We start from the raw sequence: 14,526 nt of genomic DNA, 5'->3' as shown, positions 1-14,526 counted from the left end.
GATTTACTGCCAGTCATTTTTTTGTTGTTGTTATTGTTCTTTGTTAGAAATTTTTTTTTTATTCAACGGGGAATCGATTTTTGGCTTGATTGATTCTAAATTTAGCAAACAGTTTGAAATGCGAAAATTTGGTTATCCGTTTTAAGAGGATTTTCAGATCAAAAAGAGATTTTCATGGAATTTTTTGTTTGTATAAAAAAATGAACTGTTAAGTCCATACGAACTTTGAAATGCAATAATCTAAGTTTTGGTCTACAGATTTTTGTGCGGTTTGGTTTAAAGTATCAGATTTACATTTCAGAAAGTTTTTGTACAATAAAAATGAAAAAAATATTTCGAAATTTGTTGGAAATTAAGAAAATGTAGGTTAATGTTTATTGCATACTTCAAGGAGTTTTTTAATTGAATTAATTTTTAATTCAAAATTTTATAAATAATTTTTTTTTAATAATTTCATTTTCAAAAAAATTTATAAAAAAAAATAAATTTAATTTTTTTTTATTTAAATTCAAATTTTTTAAGTCAAAAAATCATATAAAAATTTAAATTTGAATTAAATTTAAAAAAAAATATTTTTTTTTATAAATTTTAAATTTTATTATTCAAAACTATTTTATTTAAATTTAATAAATAAAAATAATTAAATTTTTTATTAATTTAAATAAAATAATGAAATTTTTTATTAATTTAAAAAAATAATAATTAAAAATTTTTACTAAAAATTTTACTTCAAAGACTCTATTTTTTTCCAATTTCATATTTTCAAAAGAAAAAAAAATGGAAATAAAAAATATTCCATAAAGCCATCATCAGCAATTAAAAATCAATCTACAAAAAAAAACGTACTATGTAATAAATTTCCCCCTAAATGAAATGATGAATGACTTCCCTAATGAAATTTTTCATGTTGAACAATAATAAATTAATCCTTACATAAGTCAATCTTTCAGTCCATTCATTAATACTTTGGCACAAAACTCCTGGAATTAATTCAGAAATGTCAAAATTTGTGATTTTCGAAATTTTTTAATTACAACTGGGCGTCTCCATTTCCTAACGAGAGGTTATTGTATCATCATCATCATCATGTTTTACAAAATATATTCAATTAAATTAAATTTAATTACAAACTACAACAAATCCCGCTATTAATCTCGCCATAAATAATAATCAAATTATACGCACGTGCAAAATAAATCATCGTCAACCGAAAAAAAAATATTCATAATTCCTCACATCCAATAAATAAAACACGCTAATTAAGACATAATAACAGTAAACTCGCTGCAAAATACAATTTTTGTCATTTGTGTCAAACAACAAAGGCAAATTGGATATTTAACATCGCACAAATTGGCGCACGACTCATTTGTTTGCATTGCGGCTTGAAGCAATTCAATTTTCTAATCAAATAGTTTTTATTGGATTTTGAGCGTGGAGGGTCCATCAACGTCATTTATCGACCTGTGGGCAAAAAAGAGGTAAAATTAACCGCTTAAGAGATCAAATTTACCTCTTAGAAGATAAAATAACCCCTGAAGAGGTTAATTTGACCCCTCAAGAGGATAATTTGACCCCTCAAGAGAATAATTTGACCCTTTTAGAGGTCAATTTATCTCCTAAGGGGTCTAATTTATCTCTTAAGGGGTCAAATTATCCTCTTAAGGGGTCAAATTTATCTCTTAAGGGGTCAAATTATCCTCTTAAGGGGTCAAATTTATCTCTTAAGGGGTCAAATTATCCTCTTAAGGGGTCAAATTTACCTCTTAAGGGGTTAATTTCACCCTTTTTTCGCCCACAGGGCACATCACATACACGAAGTTAATCAATTTTTTTCTCATTTTTTTTTACTTTCAGAAAAAAATAATAATATTTATCTTCGTTGGTGATGGAATATTATTACAACAGCATCGACGAGAAAAACGACGACGACAACACTAATGGCGCTCAAGAAAGGTTGGTTACGAGTTATGATGAAAAAATTACTGCTATAATGCAGCAGAGATTTTTCTAATGAAAGATTGTGAAAAAAAAATAAGTTGTGCAACTCAAGCTTTAAAATAAAAGAGAAGAAAAGGTGCAACAAAAAAGTGTTATTTGATGCATTGAAAAAATTTCTCGGTTTGTACAAAAGCAAAAAAAAATTGAATTAAAGAAAAAAAGGAAAGAAAACAAAAATGTAGAAAAATTTTCTTATAGCTTTGCATACTGCTCATTACACATAAAATCGAATAAAAGAGTGTTTACCAAGCAAATGGAATAAAATACAAGAAAAAAAAAGGAATTTCACTCGGAGAAAAAAAATAAAATAGAATTACTGTAAATTATCGTTGCCATTAAAAAAATAAAGAAAAGAAAATAATCCGACTACATTGTAAAATTAAAGATCAAGTCAGTGAGATAAGCAAAAAAAAATCCAAATAAATGAAAGAAATGTTAAAAAGTTGCGGATGTTTTCGGCGAAAGCGTCGAAGTCCGAGCATCGAGGATTCGTCGTCATGCCGATCGTCGGAGCTGGAACGCGGAGGCGAAATAACGCCGCGCGGCGGAAGTTTGTTGAAACTTTTTTCGCCACGCGGGATCTACAAAGGATGGCGAAAGGGAGGACGAGGCATGAGCATGACGAAAATTGAACGAAGTAAGTAAAAGTTTTTATTTCAGTTTTATTCTTCATTGTTGATTTTTATTGAAATAAAGTTTTGGAGAAAATTTCACTTTTAAAAAATTGAGTTTAAAAAAAATTAATTTAAAAAAAATTAATTAAAAAAAAAATTTATTAAAAAAAAATAATTAAAAAAAAATTTATTTAAAAAAATTTATTAAAAAAAATTTTATTTAAAAAAAATGAATTTAAAAAATAAATAATTTAAAAAAATAAATTAAAAAAAAAATGAATTCAAAAAATTGAATTTAAAAAAAAAATTAATTAAAAAAAATTATTTAAAAAAATTTAATTAAAAATATTAATTTAAAAAAATTAAATTAAAAAAAATTATTTAAAAAAAATTAAATTTAAAAAAAATAAATTTAAAAAAAAATTAATTTAAAAAAAAAATTAATTTAAAAAAATTAAATTTAAAAAAAAAATTATTTTCAACTTTTTAAGACCTTTCATTAAAATTCAAGTTTTTCAAAAATTATTTTTTCGTTCTGCAAACAAAATAGTTTTTAAACAACAATGAAAAGTTTGTTATTTATATAAAGTTACATTGTCATTAAAAGAGTCCCTCTGATACTATTTGTGCTCAATAAACAAACTACGAATGTCATTCACCGTAAGAAACTGAAAGAAAAGCACCTTATAAAAATATTTTTCTCTCTGTTCAGTTCATCGACGAAGAAAGGATCTTCGAGAGTGGATAATTATATGAGCGAGAAGAAAAGAAGATAAAATAACAAAAAAACTCTCTCTCCCATTCAATAACAAGTTATTATTTTGCGGTTTGTGTTTTTTACCTTTTGAGTTTTTTTCGGAGAATAATAAATGTGAATGGGAAACGCTCTTAATGATTTCTCAGGAAATTCCGGCAATGGAATGCTAATGCGATTATGGAAAAAATTAAATTTTCCGAATGATTTTTTTTATAATAATGCAAATTTTGTCCATCAACGAATAAAATTACAAAAGTGTAAACATGTAACAAAACAGTGTAAAGTTAACATGTGTACATGTTTGTCAAGACAACTTTGTCAGAATATTATAAAATTTTAATTAATATGCATCGTCGGTGTGAATCAAAAGTAGCAGCATCAACAAAATTTTAAACATTTATGATGTTTTGGAAAGTTGCAGTGATGTTACGTACGAAATTGGCAACCCTGAATATCAATTTTTTTTTAAAAGTTTCAAATTTTGACCAAATTTTAAGGTAATATCTTGCTCTAAAATCATTATTTTATAAAAATTTTGCTATGAAAATCATCTAAAATCGTTTAAATGAAATAAAATTTGTGATATTTGGCAACCCTGAATTTCAAAAATTTTATAAGTTTTGGATTTTAATTAAATTTTAAGGTTATATATTGCTCAAGAATCAATATTTTTTGAAATTCTGCTCTTAAATTTATTTAAAATCGTTCAAATAAAAAAAATTATCAAAATTGGCAACCCTGAATGTCAAAATTTTTAACAGTTTAACAATTTTTGGGCTAATATCTTGCTCAAAAATAACTTTTTGTATAAAGAATTTTCTTTAAATTCAGCTAAAATTGTTCAAATAAATTAAATTTTAAAAAAATTGGCAACCCTCAATATCAAAATTTTTAACAGTTTTTAAACTTTAACCAATTTTTGGGCTTGTATCTTTCTCAAAAATATTATTTAATGAAAATTTTGCTTTAAAAATTATCTAATATCGTTCTTATGAAAAATAATTTATCAACTTTGGCAACCCTGAATGCAATTTCTTCCCATAAATCGTCGCAAAAACAACAAAAAACATCTCAAACCATAAATCACCCATCAACAATCCGTCACTGTGCTGTTTGCGCTCCAAACACTCACGTAAAACCCATAAAATGAATATGAAGTGTGAAAATAAATTATTTTCAGTAATTTTATGTATGTTATTTCATTAGCTTAATTGAATCGTTTTTATGTAGATTTTGCATATTTTTGCATTTTTTTTTGTTTCGAGCCAAACTACCTGCTAACTGATGATTGATCGTGTGAACATACTTCATTAGAATCATTTTTCTCTACAACAGCAAATTTCCACAGGAAGAGATAAAATTAAATCATTGCATGCACGCAGCACGTAAACGTGTGGAAAACGAGTGTTTTATTTATACACTTTTTATGAATTTCAACACACACACGATAAACTCATGTAGCAATACATTTCCGTGATAAGACTTGTCGTTCTGTATGGAGATCCGGCCTTATTTATATTTTGCTGAGAAAACGTGCACGCAATAATTTTTTGCTTGTACCTTCTCATTTTTTTATGGTTATTAGCTTGGTTTAGATTAACTGGATTTTTTTTTTGTCATCAAATTTAATTTTTGGGATGTTAAAATTTTTTTAATCGAATTTTTGTCACTTACCTGAAAGAGAAAATTTGCTAAAAAATGAAAATTTTATGTAAAATTTCTTTTAATATCAGCTACTATCGTTCAAATAAAAATTACAAAATTTGGCAACCCTGAATATCAAAATTTTTATCAGTTTCAATTTTTTCAAATTTAATGATTACATCTTGCTAAAAATCAAAATTTTATTTAAAATTTCCTCTAAAATTAGCTAAAATCAAATCTAAATTTATCAAAATTGGCAACCCTGAATATTACAATTTTTAAGATTTTTAAATTTTAACCAAATTTTAGCCTTATATCTTGTTTAAAAATCATTAGTTTTTAAAATTTTGCTCTAAAAATTATCTAAAATCGTTCAAATTAAAAAAATTATCAAATCAAATTTGGCAACCCTGAATATCAAAATTTTTATCAGTTTCAATTTTTTTTCAAATTTAATGATTATATCTTGCTAAAAAATCAAAATTTTATTAAAAATTTCTTCTAAAATCAGCTAAAATCGTTCAATTAAAAAAAAAATAATCAAATTTGGCAACCCTGAAGAGAAAATTGAAAGAGAAAAAATTTTTTTTCTTCAAAAAAATTCACTATTTGACATAAAAAACCGCATTGTTTGTACAAAAGAAAATTTTCTCGCCATAAATCTCGATCGTAATTTGATTTTCTTCCCTTTTATAATGCTTTAGTGTTACATGATGAAATATGATAAGTAAACATTCTACCTTCGAACAATAACAACTGATGCTCTAACACGATTAAAACTTACACGCGCTTCGTTCCCTTCGTCGAGTAAAAATAGTAGTTAAATCACGTAGAACATTTTCTGTTTTTATCTACGAAAATAATCATCCCATCATCATTACATTGTTGCTGCTGAAGTCAGTCATTGAGCGCCGAGTGTCGATGAAATCCATTTTTATTATTGCACGTTTTCATGTTTTACCGATAAAAAGTAACATGTGATAAAAAAAATTTGCACAAGACTTTAAATGGAAAGTGCAACACGAAAGTAATCAATATTTGTTTATGCCTTGTTTATCTTTTAATGCGCTTTTTTAAAAACTTGCTTGAGGTACAAAAAGGTTTCCCGCACAAAACCAAGGGAAAAGTTTGAAATTTAATACGATAACAACTTAAACTTGATAATTTTTGTTATGATGATGATTAAATTTTCTGCAAAAAAAAAGAGATAAATTAGATAAAAAAAAAATTGTACGAGCTCCTCTACAAAGTTTCAGAATGAAATTAAATTAAACGGTAATTCAAGGTTATCGAAGCAAAAATAAATTTCATAAAAATTCCCCAAAGAGTAGCACTATCAACAATATTTATAATCAAATTGACCTTTTGGCACCTTATAAAATTAATAAAAGTTGGTGTATCGTGTCACATAATCTAATTTAAAACCAATCAATCTTCACTTTGTTGATCCATCGAGAGAGAGGTCTAATGAAGAAAAACACAAAATTAGATTTAAATTGTTGGCGTTTTGGTGTTCGATGGAATGATGAGTCGTTTATATTAAAAATAAAAGTTTTCTTAACTTATAAAATTTAATAATTTTTTTTTCGTTTTTTCGATTTAATTTAATTAGTTATTAAAATATTTCTTGTTAAAATAATTAATTTTCATTTTTATTTATTTTTTTAAATTATTTTTTTTTTATTTTTTTAATTAATTTTTTTCATGAATTTTAAAGTATCTAACTTAATTTTATTTTTTTTTTTAATTTTATTTTTAAAAATTTTAATTTAGTGAAACTTTTTTTTTATTTTTAAAAACTTAATGAATTTAATTTATTTTTCATTAATTTTTAAGGATCTTAAAATTTATTTAATTTAAAATTTTTTTCTGATTTGAAGTAATTATTTATTTATTAATTTTCCAAAATTTTAAATATGTATTTATTTTAAAAAATTTATTTTTAATTTTTTAGAATTTATTATTTTTATTGATTTTTTTTATTTTAAAAATTTTTTTATTTTCTTTTTTTTATTTAAATTTAATTAATTAATAAAAATATTTTTTTTTGTCAAAATAATTAATTTTAATTTTTGAAATTCAATATCACAATATCAATTTATTTCAAAATTTTATTATTTTCCAAAATTTTATGTATTTATTTTAAATTTATTTTTAAAAATTTTTTTTTTATTTTTATTTTAAATTTATTTTTTTTTCTATTTTAAAAATATTTTTTTTATTTTAAAAATTTTTTAACTTTTTTTTCTTCTTTAATTTTATTTTTTTCTTAAAATGTAAATAAAAATATACAAAAAATCGATCATGGTAAAAAAACAAATATTAAAAACTTTCGTGACATCGTCCAAAAAAAAAAATCAATAAACTTTGTTTTCATTTGTCAAACGTTAGTGTACAACCCCCCTAATATCAAACGAAAATAAGACCTAATTTTCCATCAATGAATATCCTAAAAATAGAACGCAACAGAACCGATAAATTATTCAGAATTTCACTTTTTTTTTCACAATGAACATCAAAACATGTCTCTATTATTATCGCACATTGTTTATTAAACTTGAAACTTGCTGCTGCAGTTATAACGACTATTGATTTTAGAAGCCTAATCACACTTTGAGTTTTGACACACAAACACGTAATCGATGTACGGAGAGTCGCGTCGCTCGTCGTTCGCTTGCATGCAGTTGTAAAATTAAACTTTTATCCTTGTATGGCTTGCATTAATAATGTTATTTGTGTACCTATCGGGGGGATTTTCCGATGATATATGAGTAACTTGAGCAGTTTTGACGCGAACGTGAGCCAAATAAGTCGCGGTATTATTCCCTTTGGTGAACTCTAAATCTTTTTGAGAGCTTTTTGACAAACAAAGTTGTGAAGTTTGCTGTAATTATTACAAAGTATTATTAGAATAGCGAATTTTCGTGTACTTACCTTTGCTGAAAAGAGAAAGAAAGAAAGAAAAAGAAATGAAAAGAAAGTTACACAAGAAAATTATGAAAAGGAAAATATTTGAACGGGAAATTTAACTATCAGAAAAGAAAGAGGAGGAACTGTTTGAAAGTTTAATTACTCGAATTTACATTTGCTTTAGTTGAGGAAATGTTAAACGAAATTTACATTTGCTTTGAGTTACAAAGAAAAACTTAAAAATGTTATTTTTTAGAAGTTTAAAATCAGTTAAATTTCTGTCAAAGTTCAAAATTTAACAGTTTAGCATTTTTTAATTTTTATGAAAATTTTTTTAATATTTTTTTTTTATTTAGCTCAATTTTTCTCATTATTGAAGTTCAATATTTTTTTTTTTTGTTATTTTTCATTTTATTTATTTTTTTTTATTTATTTAATTTTTTTTTTATTTATTTATTTTTTATTTATTTATTTTTTTTATTTATTTATTTTTTTTTTATTTATTTTTTTTTTTTTTTATTTTATTTATTATTTTTTTATTTAAATATTTTTTTTATTTTTTTTTATTTATTTTTTTTAATTTATTTAATTTTTTTTTTATTTTTATTTATTTTTTTATTTATTTATTTATTTTTTTTTATTTATTTTTAATTATCCAAAAATTAATTTTTTTAGAAGATCAAAGAGGTTTTTTTAATTAATTTTTTTCTCCAATTTCATTAATATTCTTTACTTCCAATGAAATCCCCTCATAAGAACTTTTTCATACAAAATACAAAAAAAACCGCCTTTCGTAACTTTTCCTCTCAAAATCACATCAACATTACGTGATGTTTTCTCACAATTTTACGCCTAATTTGTACCCATGAATGTTCTTATTGAATTTCGGTCCATAATTCATCAAATTAAATGACCTATGATCCATCTTCGCCCACGTCAAACTCCGAAAAAGAACGAAAAAAGTACTAAATTATAATAATAATATCGGTCTTTTACGAAAGGTGAACGATTTTTTTTATGAACATTTCTACTTCCTTCATTTATAACCAAGTTTTTTCGTCGTACTTTTTCTCTCGTGTCTTAAACTTCATAAATTACGAGGCATTTATCAAGTTAACTTTCTAAGGAACCAACAAAAAAAAGGTCTTTTGTAAAAAAAAAATGTCTTGTCTATGATGTTCGGAAGTGCCTCACACAACACTTCACAGGAAAAAAAGAAAAAAAAATGCGATAACTCACGAAAAAAAAACAAATCTTGTGTGTTTTTTGTTTGTGTGATGTCTAAATTAGGTACCGGATTTTTTCATTTTTTTTCACTACATTTTTTTGCTGAAAAAGTAGAAAAAAAATGTATTTATGGGCGAGCATTTATTTATAAATAATACGTTTTTTGCTGTACAACTCAATAGCAAATTACCTGCCATTTCCTATAATTTTACAATTATTTGTGCCTTTATTTCGTGCAGAATAAAATTGATAAATATTGTTTTCGTGTGAAACAGGATGCAGAAAAAAAATTGATGATGGTTATTAAAAATAAAAAGGGACAATGAAAATTTAAAAAATTTTTTTTTTGCGTTTTTTTTACAATTTTTATATTGTTTTTACCCTACAAAAATTGTTCGTGAGAGGTAATCTCGAAAACTATACGTCTCAGAGCATATGTTTCATGGAGGAAAATGTTAGTTATGACGTGCCCGATGTTTTTTGCGAAAAAAATGCTCATCAGTGAGTTTCATAATGGGAACACTAAAAATTATGAAATAAAAAAAAAATTAAAAAAAAAAAAAATTAAAAAAATATTTAAAAAAAATATTAAAAAAAATATATTTTTATGTAAAAAAAATTAGAAAAAAATATTTGTTTAAAGTTTTTAACTTCTAAATTAATTTTTATATTTAAAAAAAAATTAAAAACTTTTTTTTCCACTTTTTTTTAACATTTTTTATTTTTTTTTTAATATTATTTTAATTTTTTTTTTTTAATTTTTTTTTAATTTTTTTTTTTTTGTATCAAGCATGCTGTGAGTTTTTTGTCCCTAAAAAAGTAAAAGTAAAAAATAAGGAAATTTTTTTTTTTGGGTTAAAAAGAAGAGTTTTTAGACACGCGCGTGTGATTTGACAAGTAACATGTGACAGCTTTCTCCTCTTTCTCATCATTCACTCGATGTCTCTTTAGAATAAAAAAAAGGAAAAAAAACTTAATTAAATAGAAGTACTTTGAAGTGAAATATAAAATAAAATATTCATTCGGACAAAAAAAAAATAAAAAAACAGAAAAAAGTGAAATAAATTACTTACAGGAAATAAAAAATCTAATGTCGAGTTACAGCATGGGATCTATCTGCAGTAAAACTGACGATAGGCCAAGTGCTAAAAATGGTAAGAAATTTCTTCCTGATTTTATGACACAACAAAAATTGCCTTGAATTTACATTTCGTATCAATGAAACACGCAATCCAATTCTTTGAACTCGTAAAAAAAATCGTAAATGTAAAAAAAAATGTATCGCTGCCAAAAATTTAAGTGAATCAAAAAAACTTTCCCTTTTTGCCTGAAAAAAAAACATTGCAATGGAGCGAGGCAACTACCAATAAATACAACGTTAGATGAGGCATAACTTAATTTCGGTCGAATCTACGTGATATAATCAATTTTTGGCGTGTTTCCGCCGAGTTAGGGAAAAGTTAATAGTGAAGGAATGATTTTTTTGAACCTGTTTTTAAAAGGGCATGACAGGCTTATTGTTAAAAGTGACTCATGGAAATTGATGGAATACTAATGAAGTGAAACATTTTTTTAATCGAAATATTTCCATGTGAAAAATTTTTGTACAGTAACGGAGAAAGAGTTGTTTTTGGCATGATTTAAAAGATTTTCATTAAATTTTTTTTTCAATGAGATTTTAATATTTAAGTTTTTTCGGGAACAAATTTTAGTTTATTTGAAGGATTTTAAGCTATTAAAAAATTTTAAACTTTTTTCAATTTCAAAAAAAAAACTACAATTTTAATCAAATAATTAATAAAAAAAATAATTAAATAAAAATTAAATTAAATTGAATTGAAATTAAATAAAAATTAAATTAAATTAAAATTGAATCAAAATTAAATTAAAATTAAATTAAATTAAAATAAAATTAATTTAAAACTAAATTTAATTTAAATTAAAATTAAATTAAATTAAATTTAAATTAAATTGAATTAAAATTAAATTAAATGAAATTGAATTAAAATTAAATTTGATTAAAATTGAATTAAAATTAAATTTGATTAAAAATGAATTAAAATTTAATTAAAAATAAATGAAATTTAAATAAAAATTAAATTGAATTAAAATCAAATTAAATAAAAATTTAATTTAAATTGAATTAAAATTAAATTAAAATAATCATTTGATAATTAATTCAAATTTACAAAAAATAAATTTTTTAACTTTTCAAGGGCATGAAACGCCAGCATCACAAAAAATTGTGACAAGAAAAACTGAAAGCTAATTAAAATAAATGAATTTTTTCAAAAAGTTTTCTCTTGTCGCATATGCAACAACATCTCTTACCACGTTGCCGCATGGCATTGACTGTTGATAAATATGCTTAAACTTTTTGTATTTGTTTGTTCAACAACATCACAACCATAGTTAATTATTTGTTTTTGTAAAACCCTATTCTCGAACACACAGTTGAATGTAAATAGCGAAATTTCCTTTGTTCTCTGCCAACACGCCGCACAAATATTTAAATTACGTTTATTATTCATCAAATGAGGCAAATTCATCAAAAAACCAAAAAAGCAAAATAAATTTACGTGAAAGGATAAACAGAAGCCATTTCGACACCCTTTACCGGAAAAATGTTTTATTTCATTTCGACACAAAATGAAATGAGACATCATCATCAACAAAACGTCTCAGACAAGCAAAAACCGAGAGACATGAAAAGAAAAAAGTTTTTCCTCGTTTTTTTTTTTGATTGACAACATTTCCCAGAAATTGTTTGTCTTTCCAAGCACCAATGTAACATTTTCCGCTTCATCAGAGAAAAATGAGAAAAAAATAAAAAAAAAGAGTATGAAAGACCGACGGTTTGCTTGAACATGATCCATGCAATAACACTTGGTCGTTCATGGCATAAAAACGAGAATAAAAGAGAAAATTTCTTATCATCCAATCCGATCGCTGATTCAAACGTTTTTCTATCGCATCATCTCGCAAAAGCTTTACAAGAGTTTATCCTCACATTTTCCTTCTTTTGCTTCACGAGCAAGACACAATACGTCACATAAACGTCTCTTCTGTGTAATAGAATTATCAGTGTCAAGATAAATGTTGAGATAAAAACAGGCAGAAGCCGCACTCGATTTACTGGAAAATGTTGATTCTCTTTGCGCTCGCTGAAGTGAACTTCGTGTTACACGAAAATCGATTTATTTTTAAGGTTAAATTCTTCATTTATTAAAAAGATGAAATCGAGCTTAGTTATGAAAGAGAAAAATTGTAAAGATTATCGTTAATAATTTATGAATTTTCTTGTAGAAATCGCTATGGGAAATGAAACAGGCGAGCAAAAAGAATAACTGATAATTAAATTTATTACTTGTTGGACTGGAAGCTCTTTCATGTCAGTTAAGCTGATGTAATGAGATAAAATTATCAAACTGACAAGTTTAAAATTTTTTGAATTAGCAAAGTTGCGATTTACAAATTTTTACCCGTCATTTTTTAAATTGACTTTTGAAAGTTTTTTTGATCAATTTTTTGAAGAAATTTTAAAATTTATAAAGAAAATTTTATTATGTTTTAAAAATTTCATAAATTTTGTTTGAATTAGCCAAAAAGCGATTTACAAATTTTTAACGGTGAATTTTTCGAATTGACATTTACAAATTTTTTTGATAAATTTTTAAAAGAAATTCGAAAAATTTTGAAGAAAAATTTTCACAAAATGTAAATTTTCACTTTGTAAGAAAAATTTTCATTTGAATTAGCGATAAAGCGAATTTCAAATTTTTAATTTGAATTGACATTTAAATTTTTTTTAAAGAAATTTGAAATAATTTTTTAAAAATTTAATTACATATTTTCTCAAAGGTTCGAAAATTTCGTTTGAATTAGCAAAAAGCGAACCTCAAATTTTTAACCGCCATGTTTTGAATTGACATTCAAAAATTTTAAAATTAATTTTTAAAAGAGATTCGCAAAATACTAAAGAAAATTAATTTATTTCTCAAAATTTTAAAAATTTAATTTGAATTAGCGAAAAAGCGATTTTGAAATTTTTCTCTATTTTCACAGAAATTTTTTTTATAAAAAACATGAAAGAAAACAATTTTATTTTAAATTTAATGTTACATAAATTTCGTAAAACCGACATTTCTCAAACGCAACATTCAAAAACAATTTAATTTAACTCCGTTGAAAACTTTTTACTGTTATCCAAACCGAATAACAAGCAATTGCAATTTAACGAATTTAATACTGCAATCTGCGGCGCATATATGGAAATGTTTTTGAAACATTTTACGGCAAAATCTTTTGATGAAAGAAAAGTTTTTTTTTTCACCCATTTATGATGAAAATCAGTGACTGCATATTTTCAACACGAAAAAGTAAATTCCGGTTCTTTGATGATTTAAAAGCTGAAATCCAGAACAAATAATTGTGGTTAAGATCAAAACAAACATAAAAGCGATTTTTTTTCGTTCAAATGCTCATTTCCGACACATAAGCACGCATTCGTAATGCCACGATATCGTTAAAGTGTCACGTTTATTACTTTAGGCTTTTTTTTAAATCTGAACAAACTCACGTGAAATCTTTTTTTTTGTCGTATAGAAAAAAAAATATTTTCCATGTCATGTGTCAGTTCTTGTTGATGCACAAAAGTTATTAAAGTTTTAACTAGGCTCAGCTTGTTCAAAAATAAGTTTGTATCGTTTCATAAAGTGACATAATATCATAAGGCTTTTGTTTCTCATGTGTACACAGAGTTAAGTTTTGCGCCGCAGGATGCATTTGTTTTACACAATTCCCCATAAAATGCTCCCTATGGGCGAAAAAGGAGTTAGATTGATCCCTTAAGGGATCAGGTTGATCCCTCAGGAGTCAAATTGATCTCTTAAAGGAATTTTTGATCCCTTAAGAGATCAATATGAACCTTTAAGAGGTCAACTTGATGTTAATTTAACCTTGACTTGACCTTTTTAGGGATCAATTTGAACCCTTAAGAGGTCAACTTGAGGTCAATTTGACCTTGACTTGACCTTTTAAGGGATCATTTGACTCATGAGGGGTCAACCTGATCCCTGAAGGAATCAATCTTACCCGTTTTTCACCCATAGGGTTGTTTTACACAAAATGCTCTTTTGTAAGCAGTCAAAAAGAGACAGTAGAAAAATTGCAAGTTTTTTTCTAAATAACATGCTGTCATTGTTAAAGTCCATTCAAGAACGAACATAATTCCATTAAATAAGAACAAAAGGAGCAGCAAAGAGGAAAATGTGTGTGAGAGAATTATTATTATCGATCAGTTTTAGGATAAATATTTGCATTATCACAAAATGTTCATTGAAATGCGAAAATTGCCTTCCTCCGAGGAATTTC

General features: G+C 24.8%; 1 protein-coding gene across 4 annotated transcripts in view; it reads left to right on the top strand.

The window, feature by feature from the left end:
- The window catches only part of LOC134827782 (serine/threonine-protein phosphatase rdgC), a 42,235-nt gene that overhangs the window by 9,365 nt on the left and 18,344 nt on the right, over positions 1-14,526 (top strand). For 2 of the 4 annotated variants that reach the window (XM_063840597.1, XM_063840595.1), the window contains exon 2: positions 1,858-2,638. In XM_063840597.1, the coding sequence (XP_063696667.1) occupies positions 2,425-2,638 (214 nt within the window). In that variant the 5' untranslated portion in view covers positions 1,858-2,424. Of the gene's footprint in view, positions 1-1,440; positions 1,482-1,857; positions 2,639-10,113; positions 10,308-14,526 lie in introns of those variants that run through there. The other 2 variants (XM_063840596.1, XM_063840598.1) reach the window with 2 other exon arrangements.

The sequence above is a fragment of the Culicoides brevitarsis genome, chromosome 1 (genome assembly GCF_036172545.1).
Source record: "Culicoides brevitarsis isolate CSIRO-B50_1 chromosome 1, AGI_CSIRO_Cbre_v1, whole genome shotgun sequence".
Lineage (NCBI taxonomy): Eukaryota > Metazoa > Arthropoda > Insecta > Diptera > Ceratopogonidae > Culicoides > Culicoides brevitarsis.
The sequence above is the reverse complement of the archived record's forward strand: the minus strand, read 5'-3'. Positions and strand labels throughout refer to the sequence as shown.